At 42.9% G+C, this 13,093-nt stretch overlaps 1 protein-coding gene across 1 annotated transcript; it reads right to left on the minus strand.

Moving 5' to 3' along the window:
• Nucleotides 1-239: 239 nt before the first annotated feature.
• On the minus strand, nucleotides 240-12,200 carry ISL1 (ISL LIM homeobox 1). The gene is made up of 7 exons (XM_031507388.2): nucleotides 12,144-12,200; nucleotides 11,910-12,018; nucleotides 10,844-11,033; nucleotides 7,627-7,886; nucleotides 5,343-5,629; nucleotides 3,755-3,922; nucleotides 240-1,449 (listed from the first exon to the last, which is right to left on the minus strand). Exons 2-7 carry the CDS (start codon nucleotides 11,935-11,937, stop codon nucleotides 1,333-1,335), a joined length of 1,050 nt encoding a protein of 349 aa, XP_031363248.1. The 5' UTR covers nucleotides 11,938-12,018; nucleotides 12,144-12,200; the 3' UTR covers nucleotides 240-1,332.
• Between the last annotated feature and the right edge of the window lie 893 nt (nucleotides 12,201-13,093).

Raw genomic sequence — 13,093 nt, forward strand, 5'->3', positions numbered from 1 at the left:
TTATTTCAGGTATTTTAGCTGCTAACCTGTAAATATTTAAAAGAGGGAACTTTGTTCATTATTTAATGTTAATATTATTATTATTATTATTATTATTATTTTCTATTCCAAACGCTTATCTAGTGAAATAGTCCTGAAGATATAATAATTCTACATATGGCGCTTTTATTTCACATCATATTTAAGGAAAGAAAAAGGACAAAACACATAGAATTAGACATATAATTCAAAGACCACGGTACAACCTTTTCTTTTTTTTTTTTTCTTTTTTTTTCTTTTTTACTTCGGCAAACAAAAAAATAGTCAACTGACATGAAAAGTGGCAAGTCTTTCGATAATAAATAATAAATTACTTTATAATTTTGCAATGCAAGAGCAAACAAAAGGAGTGATTTTTTTTTTCTTTTTAGTTGTCCTATTTTTTTTTAGTTTTTTTTTCTTTTTTTTTCTAGAGAGTGAGAGATAAAGAGAAAGGAAAGAGAGAAAAACAGTCGTTATAACCAATGACTATACACATCTCTGGGGGAGGGGAAGGTTGTTGGGCGGACACATTTCAAACACAATCCCGAGACGCTTTGTGGCAAAATAGAGGTATACCTTGTTGCAATGTTTTTATAAATTCGTCTTTAAAGATGAATTCAAAAACCTATTTTTAATCGCATCACACTTAATAGGGGGTGGATCTCAACCAAACAAAATCAAAACCCCGCTACAGGCATGCTAGAAGAGACCCAGGAAAAACCCCTTGTTATGAGTCAACTAAAAACAACATTGCAAACCAATGCAGCTCCACCTTCCTGCAAGGAATCTTTCAACAATGCAGGGCTGAATCGTCTCTTTCCTGATGATGGAAAACCTACTGGAGCTTCTTTTGGCAAGGCTATCCCCAGTATAGAAACAGCACCATTCAGAATGGGAGGGACCAGATAGAAAGTCCCTCTACCTTGGTTTCTCCCTAAGATGTGCAGTCAAATGAAAAGATTTTTTTTTTTTTTTTTGAGATCCACGAGTACAAATCCTTTATATTTGGAAAACGTCTTTTTGATACTCCTCTGATCATTGAAAAGCGTGGGGTTTGCGGTTCTTTTTAGTATTTTATTTCTAGTAAGATCCCATGATTGTCTTCACAGTGTTGCTACCATATTACCTTGTCTTTTCAAATATGACTCCGTTCATCTCATGGAGCAGTTCCTTGCTAGGTTCATTACAGGGTTGTTAAGTATTCTTTCTCCCTAAATTTCGAAGTCCCAACACGTTCATTTTCCCACTCTCTTCAACAGGGGTGAGGGTAAGGGTAGAAACAACAACAACAGATATTTGAATGAATGTTCCTCACGCCTCAATAGGACTGGCTACCATGCTGTTGGGTGTATCTGGCAGCTGAGAGGACATTGATGCTACTTCACTTCCAGTAGAATTGGAACCAGGTCCTCCTTCTGAAAAATTAACCTGCCAAAAAGAAAAAAAAAAAAAAGAAAAAAAAAAGAAAAAAAAAAGAAAAAAAAAAAGGAAAAAAAAGAGAGAGGAAAAAAAAGAAGAAAAATAAGAAAAAGAACTGTTGCTACAACTGTAAAACTCAAAGAAAAGTAGCAGGCAAAGAAGAATACAAAAATAAATATACAAGGCATGCAACCAATAGGCCTGACACATCCACAGGAGGCTGTGTTACTGCTGGTTGCTCTGTTTAGGTTCCCCATTGACTTCACAGGAACCTTCTTCAGGCCTTCAGCCAAATCACCAAGAAAAAGTAGATTAAAAAATGGAAAAAAGAAGACTGAAAAAATCAAGCAAATAAACAAACAAACTTATTAATGAGGCCTTCTTCCCTGTCTTGCAAAAGTGGCAATCCCAATAGGATGTTCTAGTAAATTATTTAGGAGTGCATGTGTTTTCTTGACATGAAACTGAAAGATTACTTTTTTCCCCTTTTGTGCACATACCAAAATAAACCTGGAAGGAGCATCCAGGAGCAGAAGGCATTTGAAACCAGCCATCCGCTTTCATTCCTGATTCGAGGCTGGTGCTATCTCTTCTTAATGAGAGTCTGTTTGATAAAAAAGGTCACACTATTCCATCTTAATGTGCCCTGCTGCTCCCGTTAGTTTAGGAATAATGCTGGGAAAAAGCATGACTTGAAGGGTGGAGCTTTGTTAATCCAGAAGCATTTATTTGGCACCTATTTAGCTGGCCAATTCTGTGATTAAGGCCCTTTCCAGATTAGAGCCATGTCTTGAACAGCCAGTGAACAGTCTGTTCCTTCCACTATTCTTTAATTTAACTCTTTTCATTATCACATATTATTTTGAATGTATATCAATATTAATTTGCCAACCTAATGGTCTATTTACCTATGTATATATATATTTACCTGTATGTGTATTTGGACTATCCATTTTCCCTCCTGCCTTTTTTTCCCTTTTTTTTTTTTTTTTTTTTTTTTAATTATTTAATGCAAAACCTCACTGCATCAAGGATTTTTAAAGTCTTGTATTTTGTTAAGGCACAATAAGTAAAGCAAGCAAAAGAGAAAATTTTTTCTCCCATCTGATGGACAGCTTGATTAAAGCAGGAAAAGCACTGGTCGCTTTAGATGTAAGAGGATGCAAATAGCCTTGCTGCTGTGCTACAGATTCCTGAGCAAGCATAGTGTGCCAGCGAGGGGAGCACACTGCTGACTGCTGTTGGGCAAAAGAAAAGGGCTTCTGCAGGAGAGTGTAATACTAAACCAAAAAAGTCTGAACACAATGCTAAATTTAACTATAAACCTTTGTCTTCCATCACTTGGTGGAAAAAAAAAAAAAAAAAAGAAAAGAAAAAAAAGGAGAAAAAAGCCCAACATATAAAAAAAATTTACATGTTAATTTTTCTTAACTGTTTTTCTGAATCCCCGAAATACTACACACAATGTACCTTACTATTTTAACTATCTGGTTTTAACAGATTTAGGGCAGGAAAGTGACTTAAGACTGAACTTCTCTCCTTAATTAACCTTGTTGTGTCTAAGTGTTGTTGGCAATATGGTCCCATATGGGCTGCCAAGTGACATAGGCATAAGAAAGTGAGTTAAGGACAGAATTTCTTCTAAAAGGCCTATTTTGTTTTGGTTTAAGGTAGTTTATTATATTGCTTGAATTTTTCACCTAAATATGTACTAGCAATTTCCTTTCCAAAGAACAACACTTACTGTAAGCTATATATGTGTATAGGTTAATGTGCATATATAGATACATAAAGTTATATCTAGCAGTACGTGCTTAAGACACAGACTTTGAAATTTTAATTAAGAGACCATATTTGTCTGACAAAACAAAGGTCCTGGCTGACACTGTAATCATGTATTCAAAATTCATCGTACAACATAAAGGCAAAATCAGCCTGAAGTGGGGACAGGTGAATTCTAGAAACTGCTTTCACAAATATAAGTACAAGTAAGTGACATATAAAGAATGTTTTGGTGAAGTGCTTTCCGTTTTCAGGAGTGTGGAAGCTATTATCAGACTTGAGTCAGGCCTTAACCAAACTCACAATCAAATAAGAAATATCTCTGCTGTACACTAAGATCGACTTTGCACCAACCTCTGGAAATCAATTCAGTTTTCTGCTTTTACAGATGCAGTTGTGCATGCTTTGCAATTTCTGGAAAACCCAGCTAATCTGGATTGTTTGAATCTCTAAGAGCATCTGACACCTGGAGTGAATCGCCCATTGCTCTGACCCGGGTACCGGTTGGCTCGGGCTGGGAACCGACACTTACTAGTTGCTGAAAAGCAGGTTGGTCTATGTCACTCTGCAATGCGAAGTCACTCAGTACTTTCCAGGGAGGCTGGTAACTCTGCACCTCCACGGGGTTCGCCTGCAAACCGCCGTCATGTCTCTCCGGACTAGCAGCCACCATTGGAGTTCCTGTCATCCCTTGGATATTCTGTAAACAGCCCAGCAAAAGATGTTAATGAGCTTGGTTAGCTTTATTGTGTATAAACGCTGAGTCAATAAACTGCTTTCTATCTTATCTATACGGTCGCTTGTATTTGCTTTGTTAATCTGCTGTGAATGTCTTACTCTATTCTACTCTAGGTCAGCCTGTTTCTACTCACTGCATTTATCACGGTGGAAGTTTACTTTCTTTCCCTTTAATCCTCCTATTCGTCTCAAGGCATATCCCCTCCGCCCCAAGCTCTCTCGAGCATGAGCACTCTATATCTCGACTGCCAATGGACGTCTCAGAACCAGAAACGGTTAATCCCGCTCCACTCTATAGTTCGAGTCCAGTCTGGTTTTGTTTTGCGTGACCTTAACTGGATCGTATATCCAGGGCTCAGCAAACCTGGGGTACGTCATTAGCGCGCTCTTTCAAAAAAAAAAAAAAAAAAAAAAAAAAAAAAAAAAAAAAACCCCAGCCCTCTCAGTATGCCCCGTGGTGCAGGCACAGTGTACAACATAACTCCAAGCCTCGACGAATAGATTGTTCAGGCGAGTTAATAACACCGTGTTTTATTGCATTCCAACACGGTAAAATGAAACTCCTTAAATTCCACTTAATTAGGCAGCCTTATGAATTAATAGTCTTTCTCTGGTTAGTCATTGTACACAGGGAGAGTAACAGACTCTTCTTCAAGTGAACTTACAACAACAATAATAAAAAAAACAAATTTGGCTTAAAATGGAAACAGAAAACTTGTTCAGCTGAACCCATTGCATGCCTGTTGTTTACATCAACCATGCATATATCTGCAGAAGAGTTCTACATAGATATAACTATATATAAATTAATCTGTAAACACTATGGTAATTCCAAAAAATTTGCATTGCATTTGTCTTTTTCTGCAGTAAGTGCACTGACAAATACACACCCTGTGTAATATATAAAGTGCTAAGGAAAACACCTCTTATTTCATTTTTACTTTTTATTTTTAACTATTTTTACTTCTAGATTTACTCCTGTTTAAAAACTCTGGAGAGGTCATAGCTGTAGTTTTCTCCTTAAGGAGACCTTTGCATTTGCAGTATAAATATTAGACGAGACTGGGTTTATTACATCCCATAAGTTCTGCAGGTCTCATTTATGCTGCAGAGGTTAGTCTAAGCTACTGCGTATTCTTAGCCCCACAAATTCTAAGTACACTAAAGCAACCTAAATCGGCTCCTCGCTTGGTCTGTTTCGATAGCGGTGACAGCAGAAACTAACGGGTATTAGTTAAGCAGTATCGTTTTCTTTGTTTTCAAGGAGATCGCAAAAAATTAACACCATTAAACCGAGCCCTGCAGCTGTCCGGGCCGGATATATACCCAGTTTTTCTCGTTGGGAATTAAGGCAGACACGGACAGAGTTTGAAGCCACTTACAGTTTTGTCATTGGGTTGCTGCTGCTGAAGTTGCTTCATCATAATGCTTCTTTTTTTGTCCTTGCATCGCTTGTTTTGAAACCAAACCCTGATGACCCTCGGGCTGAGGCCAGTCATTTCTACCAGTTGCTCTTTCATGAGGGCGTCAGGTCTGGGATTGGCAGCGTAGCAGGTCCTCAAGGTGTGAAGCTGTTTTTCATTAAGAACAGTCCGGACTCGGGTTGTCTTCTCGGGCTGCTTGTGGACGTGGGGCCGCAGAGCTGGCTGTCTGGCAGAGATAGGTTCTGCTGTAAGGGAAGGGGAAGGGAGGAACAGGATCCCCATGAGTAGGAAGCAGGGAGTCTGCAGAGACTATGAATCTAAACTGGTGGGACAGGGGAAGGTGGCGGACAGGGTGGGGGGCGGGTGATGAACCCTCTTTCAAAGGCCATTCAAACACTCAGATCTATCGGAGCTGCTGCAGCCTCCTCTGCTTTATGCACTGCTGGAGTGACTGACATTTCTGACTCCACAGACAATTAATTTGCAAAAACAAACCACCCCCTAAAACCCCTAATGACAGAAGCTTGAACCTGTATGAAACTTGACAGGGGAGGGCAAATTAGCTAAAGTGTATGTGAACTAGGAAAGGAGCAGGAAGTTTTTGTTTATTTATTTCCTGACAAATCACCAAAACAGAATTTTGGCCCGAAAAATAGTTAAAGAATACTTATAAAATAAATCATAATTCGGGTCTGCTTCTTGTACAGTGAATCTAGCCCATTTCAGCCAGAAGCTGTGATAACGTGCAACAGCTCCCGGCAGTTTGACACTTCCAAATCAGAGCAAAACAAGCCAAATCCTCTGCACCATGCCAATGGAAAAAAAAAAAAAAAAAAAAAGAAACTGTGAGAGCTCTATATCTCAAGGCACGGGAGATGGGATTTATCTTAAAACATGGAGGTGGTAGGTGCATTTGCTTATACTTTGGATGAATAATTAAGAAATATCTATCTAGTGCTTTTAAGAGGAGAACAAGCCCACCAACTCGTAGAAACTGCCAAGAAATGCAAAACTGCGGATGGCATCACATCAAGAGCTCAAAGTGTTCCTGTGGTCCTGCTATTCTTCTGTGCGTTGTGTAGCTGTAGCTATTATGTGTAATCTGACCCAGTCGAGGGAAAAATAAAAACAGGGATTTTTTTTTTCCCCCTAAAACTGTTTAGCTAACAATTAGAAGTGCTTGCTTTTGTACAGTCGGGTTCCGACTTTTCTAATTGTAACAATACATCAGCAAATGCGATGACGACAATACGAAGGCTTCAAATCTTATCAGTATTATAGCTGCCGACACACTAAGCCTTTTGGAGACATGGCACAAACACGATATAGGGAGCACAGTCTCTCTAGAATTATGCCCTGACCAGTTACGGGATTATTTCTCCCTATATATAGATATGTCACCTCAAAGCAGCTCAGAAGACGAAAATTAACCCGTTTTAGAGTAGTTGTATTTACAAATAACTTTCCGAGTTACAGTTACTTGCATAGCAAAAAGGCTGGTCAATCTTGTATTGTCCAGCCTAGTTAGCCTCAGAGAAGTGTCCCTTCCTAAAGCTAAGGGTCTCTGAGTGTCTGACGTACCCGTCGAGAACTGGAAGTGTGAATGAAGTTGTAAGGTGGGGCGACTCTGAAGTTACAAGGCTGAGTTTTGAGATGAAATTCTCATCAAATTACATGAAACGTTTCAAGAAGGCAAGAGTCACTTTAAAAGGCAATTACCGAAGATTAGCTTGTTGACAGTTTTAAATTACAGGCTAAGCGCCAGCCTGTAGTTATGAAGTCTATCTCTTTTCAGACCCTACTTCCTCCAGCGCTCAGAACAGCTTCTCCCCTCGCTCCTGAGGCAGCGAAGGGGTCTGAAAACAGACCTGCTCTCCGCAGCGGCTCGTCCCTCTCCGGCTCAGGCTGCCCCGGGCTCGGGGAGGTGACGGAGGAATCCCGCACTCGGTGCGTGGTGGGGGCAGGAGGAGGGCAGGCTGGCGGTGGGGGCGCGGCCCCTCCGCAGGTGTTCCGCCTCACGCGTCCCGCGGACGCGGGCGTTTCTCGCGGCAGCTGGACCTGCAGCAGCCCCGAACAGGAGGCGCGCCTCCGCCGTCGCCTCTCCGCGGGCGCGCACGCTCAGGCCCGGCTCTCCACGGAGGTGCGGGACCCGCTGAGACCGTGGGGCTCTCCCCGCCGCCCGGAGTGGAACCTGGCATCGCCAAACCCCGCGGGTTTCCGCGGCGCTGGGTGCGGGCGGTACCTGCCATCTGCAGCGGCCGAGCGGGATGCAGGGGGCTGAGAGGGTCCCCGCCGCCCAGGCTGGCCCTCTCCACCACGTCGTGGTCCGCCCGGCAGAAGAGGCCGTCCTCCCGCAGTGCGAATTCATCGCCGGGGATGAGCTGGCGGCTGCAGGCCACGCAGCGAAAACACTCGATGTGGTACACCTTGGCGCGGGCGCGCATCACGAAGTCATTCTTGCTGAAGCCGATGCTGCATTTGGCGCATTTGATGCCGTATAACCTGAGCAGGGCCCAGCCCAGAAAGAAGGAGAAGGGAGGGAAGCAGGGAGAGCACGGGAGGGGGAAGGGGGAGGGCAGGGAGGGGGCGGAGGGGGGGGGGAGGGGGGTAGAAAGGAAAGAGAAAAAGAAAGAGGTTTTCAAGGTTTTCACTCCCACTCGTGGGCAGCCCCTGTCCCCGCGTAGACGCGCCACACGCAATCCACTGCTTTAAAAAGTATGAAAAATACAGAAGCCAGAAGAGGAAAGGAATAAACCGGATTCACTCTCAGACGGTGCCCTGATCCCCGTGCTTTAAAGGCGGAGTACATAAACACACCGGTGAAAGAGGAGCTGGGAGGCAGAGGGGTAAGAAGAAACAAAAAAAGACCCCGTTTCTTCCCGAGGCTATCCAGCCTCTCCCTCTTGTCCCAGGGCTGCTGCAGGAGTGGGGCCATCCCTGCCCTCCTCATCACCTGACTTAGCCTGGCCTGGGTCTGAACTGGACTACCCGGGCACACCAGGGAAAGGCGAGACTGCCGAAGCTGTCATCCGAGACACAAACCTGCCTGCTTCTCCAAATCGTGATACTTTTCGCGCGGAACCCATTCAAGACTTGTGCCGCTTGATGTGCCCGCGGACTGCCATCAACTTAGCCTTCGGGACCCAGCAGGGGCAACTGCCAGCGCAGGGTCTCTTCCCCTACTCTCGTCTCACCAGATCAATTTAATACAGCAATATAAGCGTAATATACATGCCTCCTCAGGCTCACATATATAGTAGCGTAACTCCTCTCTCCCGCCCCCAACAAAAAGGCAGTTTCGGTGCTCTGGCTCTGCAGCTTGTCTCCACTTCAGCGTCTCTGCCCCGTCTCTCCTCCTCCTGACGCTCCCACCTTGAGCCGGGGCTCGAGCGCTCCGGTAGGAATGGGAGGGCAACCTCTCGCCGACAGCCCCACAAAGCAAATTATGAGTTCTGGAGTGGGTGGCGGGCTCCTCATCTCTCATGGAGGAGAGGACGACAGTTCACCCACCAGTAGATAAACATAAGAAAATGCAGGGACTGCACACCCCTCTCGTCTCCTACAGAGTGCTTATTAGCCAGAAGTCCTTGGTATGATTAAAATTAACATTTTGCCACAAATGTACGGGTACATCCACTGAAAAATGTACTGGTACATGAACTGTGAAAACTGTTCCTAAAACTGAGCTAATATTTATCCCAACCAATTTCCTCACCGGTATACTTCCTTAGAGATATAGTCTGTAATTTATGCATGTGAGATGTATGCATCTTTTGCTTTTATGGCTATAGTAGTGTACTAATCCTATATTCAGAACTACATATACCTGAATTGCAGAGTTTTGAGAAGAAAAAAAAAAACAACAAAAAACAAAAATAAAAAGCAAACGGCAGAACAGCAAAAGAACAGAGTGATCGTAAAGTAGGTGCATTCATGGGTACAAAAGTTGTGGTGGTTGCCCACAGGTTTGACACTTAGAGATTGACTCATGGTCTAATTCAAAGCCGTCTTGCACATAATGTATTTTTTCCTTTTTAAATTGTAGCAAACTAAATGTATTCCGTATTAATTTAAAAGAGCTAATTTCTTTTCCTGCTCAAATGTCTTCCGATTAGCTCTCTAAGGAGGTAAGTGAACACATTTCGGTCCAAATGTTTTCCTTTCATTTGAATTTAGAGAAAGGACAACATTTTAGAGAACGGCTACAGCAGTCTTTTAAAAGTAAATAATTTTTAAAAACCCCACCAAAACAAAACAAAAAACCCTCCAGTTTTTGCCATTTTAGAACTTGTAGAATAATCTCACAATGGCTTGAAGGAATAGTCTGCTTATAAATTGTGCACTAGAGAAGGAAATACTCGAGGGTTTTATTTCAATTCAGAATTGGACAGAAATCAGAAGATATCTTAGGTGGCTAGGTGATTTGCTTCCAGAATTTTCTGCAAAAAGAAGAATATTGTTCATACCTCAGTGTCATACAAACTTATGATTTGGCAAACCCAATAGGCAACACTGAAATGGATCAGCATGACCCAGGAGCACAAATAATAAACACACTCGAAATTCCTGCTTTGGTTTCTCTATAGTGTCAGCATTGGCAACTCTCACATTTTATCAGTTACCAGATTTTAATGTGAGGAAGGAAGCGGTTCCATTATCTAAATATACCCAATTGTTCGCGAACAGATGATGGGCAATTTGATCTGCTCTGTCTAATTCATCAGTACAGATAAGATAAGAAAGAAAAGGCAGTCAAATATCACCAAAGGGGTTAATATTTAAAAAAGATTAAATGTCAGTTATTTTAGCTAAGAAACATTTTGGTATAGGTTTTAACGTCTCTATAAAAGGATCCTACAGTCTGAAGAAAATCTGGGGTTTGTTTTTGGTTGGTTGGTTTTTGGTTTTTTGTTGGTTTTTTTTTTTTTTTTTTTTTTTTCTTGATAGGCCTAGTTTAGGTAGGGTTTTCTTTTTCTTTTTTTTTCCTAGCCGTGTATTTATGTTTACGGCATACATGCTTGAAGTGCCTTTCTTTTGAATGTCACTATGTCTGCAGAAACACAGAGATGCATTTCTCAGGTTGTCTTAGAAAAGGGTCTGTTCCGCATTGCTCATAGTATCTATATTATTGAAAATATTCTTCGTTATCTACCATTCTCCCCTTGGTTAGAATCACAGGATGCATTGCCAAGTCCTCTGAAAGGTCCTACATGGTCCCGAACATAAATAATTCTAGTAATACTTTGCATTTGATATTTGCATTTGAAAAGAAGAAATAAAAAACTTCACTGCTAACTTTTTTCCTCGCAGGTCTATTAATGGGAAAACACGTAAAAAACATACCAATTATCTTTTACCCACTTCCTCGCAGTTTTCCCTCTTAATTCCTCCATCAAATTTATGAGGTTAAAAAGAAAAATAAAATCTCACCGAACAATTAAACAACATAAATGGCGTACCTGATATAATCTCTTTTACAGTAGGTTTTGCCATCCCTAACAAAGCACGTACAGGTCTCGTCCAAATACTGATTACACTCTGCACACTTCAAACACGCTGCATGCCATTCCAAATCCGGAGAAACCCTCAGAATATACTGATCGTGAATTTGATTGCCGCAACCAACACATAGGGAAATCAGACGTTTTTCTGAAATGAAAATAAATAGATGATTGACTAACCGTTTACTCTCCTACAGAGATAAACACACTTTTAATGTCATTCCCTTATAAAGAGTATTGCAGGAGCGTTTTTGGTTTCTGCCTCTTTTTGTTTGTTTGTATATTTGGAGGGGGGGGGGGGATTTGCTGGGGGTTTTGAGGGGTTTTTTTTAAAAAGAATATTACACTTTTGGATGGTAATTGTAGTTTGCCATCAAAACCTTTCCTCGCTTAGAAAGGAGGTGGAACATAGGTTAAAATGAAAGTGTGATGAATCTTTAGGGTGAAGGTTCTCATTTCAAAAACCTTTCATGGAATCAAAACTCCAAACTCCCACGTTGTTTAATTTTTATTTTATTGTTGGCTTGTTTGAACGCCCTGCCTCACGAGGAGAGGACCTGTGTGTTTCATTTCATATTTTAAGAGGCTCTGACTGGAAACGATGAAGCATAGTGGGGTGCACTTCCCACTCAGACCTTTCCCTCAGAAGAGGGGAGTCGAGGCTTCTAGCAAGAACAAGCATCATTACGGTTGTCACTTGGCTCTCTTTCGCAAGTCTAATGCTAATACCCCTAGACCGACTAGGTGCTGAATAGCCAGTCTCACCGCAGTCTATCACGAGAAAAATTTAAGGCTCCGTGGTTGAAGATCTCATCAAAATTCTGCCTGCTCCCCAAACTTTAAAAGAGAGTAGGACCCCCGGCTGTTAACATATAAGGCTACGACAGAGCAAGCATGCAGGCATGGTAACAAAGGCACCTTCTCTACCATTCAAAGGAAGTTCATCACTTTAGCAGTTCGTCTGCCTGAGACGATTACAATAGACAGCACATTTATTCCAAAAACGGTAAAGATTCCGCCTTACTTTTTGGTGGGTCTCCCATGTCTCCCATATCTGTAAGAGGGTGTAATGTCCACAGTGAAATGATGTACGGTTTCGTATTAAGACCCCAAAGTAGGTTTGAAAGCTGCCGCTAAAAACAAGAATAATAATAAAAATGAAAAAATAGAAGTATTAACAGAGGCAAAAAAAGAAAAAAAATCAAAATCGGAAAAAAAAAGGGGAAAAAAAAAGAAAATGGTACAAAACACCACCGACGTGGGAGACACTGTCAGGGCTGCGGAGAGAGAAGGGGACGCGCGGTGAGGCGCGGCGCGGGGCGCGGCGCCGGGGGCGCGGCGGGGTCCGTCCACGCGTAGCGGCGCGGCGCGGGAGCGGTGCGGAGCGGTGGCGGCGCGGCGCAGGAGCGGCGCGGAGCGGCGCGGGGCGGTGCGGTGCGGAGGCGCGGCGGTGCCGGACTGGGCGCTGGCGGCGCGGGCACTCGCCTCGCCCTTATCTCTTACTCAAACTTCTCTGCTCCAACTCAGCCCGCTCGCCATTGGCGCGACGTCACGCGCGGGCACGTCACGCCCGCGCGCGGCCATTGGCTGCGGCGGCGCGGCGCAGCTGCCCCATTATCATATTTCAGCGTCTGGCGGCGCGGCCGCCCGGCTCGGGTTCGCGCGGCCAACTTTTCCTCGCTCCTTATTTGTATTTCCCTTTATACTTTTCCTCTTGTCGCTCTCCTCCATCGCCGTCTCTTTCTTATCTCCCGTCACACCTTTCATTCTCCCACCCGGCCCCGCTCGGGTTCCTATACCCCTTCCCCCGTCCGGGCTTGCTGCGCCACATGTACCATTTCCGTACGGATATTTACATATACATGTATTTATGCACACACACACACACATATATATATGTATATGCATATACATATATTTGTATGTGTTTGAGTATATCTATATATATATACACACACACATGTTATTTTTTTGGTGGTGGTGTTAATCCGACTGTTTTCCTCTTGAGCGTTTATCTTTCCCAGGCGGGTGCCACGCTCTAGTTTGCCCAGGCGGAGATGCCCTGAAGAGGGAGGGTAGGCGGGCTGGTTGAGCACGACCCCAGCCACGAGATGGGACTGTTTACTTTTCTCCTCCAGCGTCTTTCTCTGAAATTGATGGATAAAATCTTCAATAGTTCTGTTAAACACAAGATTGAAGAAGGTACAA

The sequence above is a fragment of the Lonchura striata genome, chromosome Z (assembly GCF_046129695.1).
Source record: "Lonchura striata isolate bLonStr1 chromosome Z, bLonStr1.mat, whole genome shotgun sequence".
Taxonomy (NCBI): domain Eukaryota; kingdom Metazoa; phylum Chordata; class Aves; order Passeriformes; family Estrildidae; genus Lonchura; species Lonchura striata.